A 6,431-nucleotide genomic window follows, 5' to 3' on the forward strand; every position below is an offset into this window, starting at 1 on the left:
TATACAATTAGAAAAAAGCAAAATTTCAAACACTTTTTTGTTTCCTTAGGTCTGAAATAGAAGTGTTTTACTCGGGTTAAATGTAATTTCTCCAGGGTAACTGACTCTCAGTAAGCATTTTGACAGCTGAAGCTGAAGGTGCACTTGGTACTTGTGGCGTAAAAGAGGGGTGTAAGCAAGGAGGCAGTGTTAAGTTCACTAGTCTTGTGGGACAAAGGTAGAAAAAGATTGCTGTTATAATTAAAACGCTATTGTGATTCAGAGACCATCTGATAGCCATGCAGGCTCATTTACCAGCAAAGCCCATGCCAACAATGCTTACAGAAACTGAACTAAACGGAAGTGTTGCATTTACGTCAGATCGCAGCCAGGACAGTGGAGGGGAGAGGAAATTCGCTGGTAAATGGAAAAGGAACTAAACAAAATTGGCAGGGAAAGAAATGTTATTTTTCAGCATACAATAGGATATGACAAACAATGGATGTAGTTATTTATAAAAAAAAGATGCTTTTGGAACAGTGACCTTCTCATCTAACTTTTGTAGAAGATGGAGGTTCACCCCTCCAGGGGAGGGGGGCACACAGGGAATAATTTAGACTTAACACCTCATTCCTTCCCTGCCTAGGCTATGGGAACCTGAGCCCCAGCACTGCCGCTGGCCGAATCTTCTGCATCGTGTTTGCACTCTTTGGGATCCCCTTGAATCTTGTAATCCTGAACGAAATTGGACAACTGATGCTGTTGGGGGTTCAGCATTGTGCCCGTCGCCTAGAGGAGGTGTTTCACTGGCAGGTAAGCAATGCAGACAGGTGTGCCTCACCCTGAGGTTCAGGAAAGAAAAGAAAGAAAGGGTATTCGGGATCCTCTGACTCACAAGGACAGCCTGCTTACCTATTCAGCCAAAAAGACGACTATACTCAGGAATAACTGGAAGCAAATAAATTTAGTTTATGACAGCCCTACGAGGTGTCAGATAAGGTTGTTTATTAATTGACGGAACTTCTGTGATGAATGGCTTCCCCTTACAGCAACAGAAGTGCCAGAGCCTTAGAGCCATGCACAGTCCTAGAGTATCTGGCCTGTTTATCATCAGTCATAATCAGAATTGCACATGTAAGTTACATGGGAACATCTGTGGAATAGGCTTTAAACTGGCATGAATTTAGGACTCATGAAGGTGATGTCCAGTTTGTGTGGACTGGGAGAGCCACACTGTTTATTCTAGTGGGATGTTTGTGTGTTTGTTTAATTCCATCAAATTCTCAGAAATCTTTTGGCAAATTATGCCATTTATAAAGGCCCAACAGAGTCTAACTCCTGCTGCCATTTATATGCTCATATCTAATCTTCTCACTTTCTTATTCCTGTTGTGCTACTTGCATCCTAGGCCATTAACTTTGAAAACCTGACCATAGCAGTAAACCAGAAGGAAGCATTTGTGTGTTTTTATGGAGCACAACATCATCTTCAACCAGAAACTGAACTGGTTGTTCCCTGCCACCCATCTTGTGACTGTCTCTTTATTTTTTCTGTTTTACTAGAAAACAACTTCCCTCCTGATTAAGACCTGTGCGCTGGTAACTGGCTTGTTATTGTTCCTCCTGCTACCTCCCTTGCTCTTCTCTGACAAAGAAGGCTGGTCTTATGAAGAAGGCTTCTACTATTCCTTCATTACCCTCAGCACTATAGGGTTTGGAGATTATGTGATTGGTGAGTAATTTGAGTTTCATTGCTTTCACCTAGTGAATATCAGAGCTGAATGACTTTCATATGAAGTTCCCAACTTGGCAATTTTACACCACTGGCAGTCAACAGACCTGACAAATATGTTGTGGTAGGCATTTGACAGGTTGGAGAAGATGTGATTTCTGAGACAGCAGTGTCACCTGTGGAAGAACAAAGAAGCTGTTTCCAACTCAGTGAGTGATTTTCCATCATGCAGGTGATCTGTGCCTTGAATGACTACACACCAGGCTGGAGTGCTACGTTTTTAATCACAGCAGGTGCTGATGGCACACTTGATGTGCTCTAGTGCCTTGGCAGCAATTAATTTTAAGCAGATACTGCTCTGCATCACTATTAACAGACAGTGACCACTTCCTCTGTCAGAACACCAGACAACTGCTTTCTAAAAGGCAGCTTAAGTCACTTAGGTGTAGACTGTCAGGCACCAGGCACAGTCTAGTTTTGGTTGCCAAAACCCTTTACCAGAGGAAATGGGTTTGGATCCATGCCCGATGCATTTGCTAAAACACAGGACACACCTTTTTGATAAAGACTTTCTCATTAAAATCAAATTGATTACAGAAACGCATGCACCCTTGAATTCCTGGGAGACAGAAAGACAAACCCACCTTATTACGGATTCTCTATTTTCTTCCTAGTGCTTGCTTGATGCTTAGACAACTTAGAGGAGGTTACCTTAAGACTTGTCTATAATGCATCAAAGTTATGACTAGAGTTTGTGTAGGCACTTAAATGAGCTGGCATCAAGTTAGCTTGGGTGAGGGTAGCTATGTGGAGATTAACAAAAGCTAGCCACCTGTAATGATTTTACAGATGATGCTGAACTCTGTGCCGCAGCAGGTTTACTTCTCTTGGTTCCTGATAACTAATTTTGAAGCTCTTTTCTAGTATACCTCCCACTTCTAGGTGTACCTTCATCTGTGTGGTACCTTTCTAACTGGCATACCGCCATAGATACACTAGTTTCAGTATGGGAATAACTGAATGCATCAGTGACTTGTGGTACATAGAGGGCAAACAATTTTGGCCTTACAATCCTTTGTTTGTGGTTTATGTCTCAATTTAAAAATAAGCAGAGCCAGGGCATGAGTTCAAGTGACCATCACTATTTCGTGATTGTCATGTTGTTTTCCCACTAGTGTGATCTCTGGCATTGTTCTGGAACAAGTAAATTGTAGGGGGTATAGCATGCCAGGAGTGATGCCCAATATTCACTTTGGATACAGCTACCCCGTTTTGGGGGAAATATAAGCCAGGCTATGACACTTGGATTTGGAGTCCTAGAGTGGTCCCTAGCCTGTTTTATTTAGTAATATTGACATAGCTTCTCTTACTGACCCTGAAATCTGTTAATTTCCACACTCAGTAAACCTATCTACTTGACACAGGGTGCCTTGTAGGCGCTAAACTGCTTCTGATCCTCTCATCCCCAAGACTGCACGTATCAGGTGGTCTGTGTGGCTAAGGCATTCTCCTTGGAAGTCTCAAATAGCCCTTCCCTATTGTTTTCATTTATTATTTATAAGCAAACAATTTTTAAACCTTTGAATTTAACATCAGTGAATGGTGCTTGCTTGAAGGATGAATATAATACTCTTCCTGGTTGTTCACCTTGATGTGGAAAGCCAACTCAAAGAGTAGTTACCGCAAAAGTGGCTGGTCACTCCAAAAGATTTCGGTAGCTCCCAAAGATTTATCAGCAGCTTAGTGACAACCTCAAAATGTCTTGTGGTCCCATCATGTTGAAAACACACACAATATGTATTGTATAGTATATAATAATATCAAGTAACTGGATGTAAAGGTTTGACTGTTTAATATAGTTTTGCTGAGCAGTTACTACTTATAACAATCTTGTAGACAGTAACAGTTCATGGACCACAATTAGGAGCTGCTATTCTGTGCAGGTCATCTTAGGACAGTATTCCTATATACAACCAGACACAGATGATAAATACCTGAACACCTGCCTTTGTGGATGTCCCATTTTAACCCATCCCTATGTGTACTTTTCATCAGAACGCTATTTGGAGAGTGGGTTCCAGGTTCATGGAGGTACCACATCATACATGCTAACTCTTCATGCTCTGCACTGAAAATATCAGGGGTTCTGTAGTATCTGCTGCACAGCAGGTACTCGGTTATAACGTGACAAACATTCCTAACGTAAGGAAACTAAATAACGAGACCTGAGACGCAGTAGAGAAAAAGCCTATACAAAGACTTCGCTGCTACTCATTAGTGTCCCGTACCTTACCTGTGTTGGTAAGGGTACCCCAGCCTGCTTTACAGATACAGCCCAGTCACTTCGTAGGGCTGAGCTCATGCCTTTGCTTTGCCTGTATTGTTATTAATATTACTGCTAACACTAACTTAGCCTGTAGAAGTCTCTTTGCACTAAACATTGTGGAAACACAATCAGAAATATGGCTTTGCTCCAAAGGGATCACAAAGTACCTAGCTGAGCAACCAGGCAGAGGTGGTGTAATTTCAAGCTGTCTTCTAAGGATTGGTTGTTCTTTGAGGTTTGTAGGGCTGCTCAGGCCTCTTCCCTCCCACTTTTAGAGACCCACCTGCTTGCTTATATCTGGCTTGACAAGGTACACGCACCGGTATCTACAATCCGCTTAGCTCTCTGCCTGCAAGGGACCTCTGTTACATACTAATACAATATTGTGATGCTGAGTGGGAGGTAAAGAGATGAAACTGCGCTTACATGTGAATAATTGCTCTGTGACATAGGTGTTATCTGGGTTTTTTTTTTTTTTCCCCTTATGGGTAGCCTTTACAATTCCAAGGGAGTTCTAGGCTGTTGCTGGTATGTCATGACACATAGTTGCTTATAACATCTGTTCACATGCTAAGTAGATGGCACACTTGAGTTTCATATAGAAGTTGCTAATACTAGGTCATATTTCTGCTGTCTTTGTTTTATGTGTGATGTCTCCTTTGGGGTACTCTTCATCCAACCTAGAAACGTTCTCTTGTAGGGATGAACCCAGACCGCACCTATCCAGGCTGGTACAAGAATGTAATCTCTCTGTGGATCCTCTTTGGGATGGCCTGGCTAGCACTGGTTATCAAATTTTGCATCGACTTTCTAGAGAGCTCCAGTGACTTCTGCCAGTGCAACAAGAAGAGCACGGAGCTGGCAGAAGACCTAATGGATGGCAACAAAAATAGTGTGACGGGACTTCACGATGTGGAGATCTGCAATGACAAAGACACAAAACCAAAAGGACCAGATGAATCTCACAGCTACACAGCTCCTGCAGAAGCACTCTAGGGAAGAAACATACCCTTGGGATGTCAGGTTTTAGTGCACCAGAGATGCACGACTTAGAAATGCGGGAAAGGAGCTGCCCTGCTGTTCACGTGGGGTGAAAGCTTGCCTGTTGAGCTTGAAATGTTTCTATTCTGAATTGAGCAATGACAACAAAATGTTTCATTTGCAGCACTACCAAGAATAACCAATGGGATTCTTAGCCAAAAGTAGATTTGCAGAGATATTACCTACCCTCAACGTCGATATATGAGGTAAACTTTGAAACCTGTATGCAACACTAGCTGTTGTAATTTTCTTTGCATGCAAAGTTCTTGTAGCCTCTAATTTTATGTATGGTATTTTGCAAATACCACAGCTGGAAAAGCAAGTACCATTTAATGCAGGAAACAAATTGCATGTTGCTGTCAAAGGTGGTAAAGTGCTTTTGCCCTCTGATTATTAGTACATGGTTGGCAACAAGGCAGAGCTTGTAGGGGCACCTAATAGTAACAGATAATTCAATTTTTTAAAAGAAAATTCTACATCAGAGGTCAACTAGTATTAAAAAAGAGACTAGATAAGTAGGCTATTCCTTACTCCAGAACTTATGTAGGATCATCCTTTATAAAGTATTACGTAGAGCAAACGTCATCAGCTAAATGTGACAGTTCATTTAGATAGATTTTTATTTTGCCACCTCTTGGAAGCCAGAAAAGGAGGACTAGAAGACAGTTTTAAGTGCCAGTGGTTCCAACATTACCCTGTGGCCAATGTTAACAAGGGCTACTTTAGTCTAGAAACAGACTGGAGTCTCTTCAACCGTGATCAAGAGATGCTATTCTGATGAATTTCTCATGTCATAAATGGATATTGTATCTGTTCTAGCTAACATCTTCTTTATAAGCACAACTATCTTTTGATATTTGGAACATAAGACCTGCTTATTTGGCCTTTGTGTCAATCATGAAACAGAACTGTTGTGGCATGGGTTTCTTGTTTGTTTAATTCCATCAAATTCTCAGAAATCTTTTGGCAAATTATGCCATTTATAAAGGCCCAACAGAGTCTAACTCCTGCTGCCATTTATATGCTCATATCTAATCTTCTCACTTTCTTATTCCTGTTGTGCTACTTGCATCCTAGGCCATTAACTTTGAAAACCTGACCATAGCAGTAAACCAGAAGGAAGCATTTGGGTGAGCCTTCAGGTTCTGCATTGGGCCATGATTCTACATGGATGGTGGAGAAAAGGCTGAAAACAGAGTCTGTTTGGGTACGGGACTCAGGAATTCGAAATATCCGTAGCTGGGTTTACAGAAATGCAGCGAGTGTAAAGTTTATAGTCTTCAGGAACACTAGTTCTGGACCATGTATCATGGAAAAAGTATTTCCAGAGTAGGCCAGTCTGAGTGTTGATGTG

The 6,431-nt window shown here is 41.6% G+C and overlaps 1 protein-coding gene across 1 annotated transcript; it reads left to right on the forward strand.

The window, feature by feature from the left end:
* Positions 1-278: 278 nt before the first annotated feature.
* On the forward strand, positions 279-5,032 carry LOC104505219 (potassium channel subfamily K member 17-like). Its single transcript, XM_010150561.1, has 4 exons — positions 279-399; positions 626-792; positions 1,542-1,710; positions 4,737-5,032. Exons 1-4 carry the CDS (start codon positions 279-281, stop codon positions 5,030-5,032), a joined length of 753 nt encoding a protein of 250 aa, XP_010148863.1.
* Positions 5,033-6,431: the final 1,399 nt, after the last annotated feature.

This window comes from Eurypyga helias, unplaced genomic scaffold (assembly GCF_000690775.1).
Source record: "Eurypyga helias isolate BGI_N326 unplaced genomic scaffold, ASM69077v1 scaffold12714, whole genome shotgun sequence".
Classification (NCBI taxonomy): Eukaryota; Metazoa; Chordata; class Aves; order Eurypygiformes; family Eurypygidae; genus Eurypyga; species Eurypyga helias.

Coding starts and splice junctions, on each gene's coding strand:
- LOC104505219 (XM_010150561.1), top strand. CDS start 279: ATGCAGGCTCATTTACCAGCAAAGCCCATGCCAACAATGCTTACAGAA. Junction 400..625: donor AGGGGAGAGGAAATTCGCTG/GTAAATGGAAAA, acceptor TTCCCTGCCTAG/GCTATGGGAACCTGAGCCCC. Junction 793..1,541: donor AGGAGGTGTTTCACTGGCAG/GTAAGCAATGCA, acceptor CTGTTTTACTAG/AAAACAACTTCCCTCCTGAT.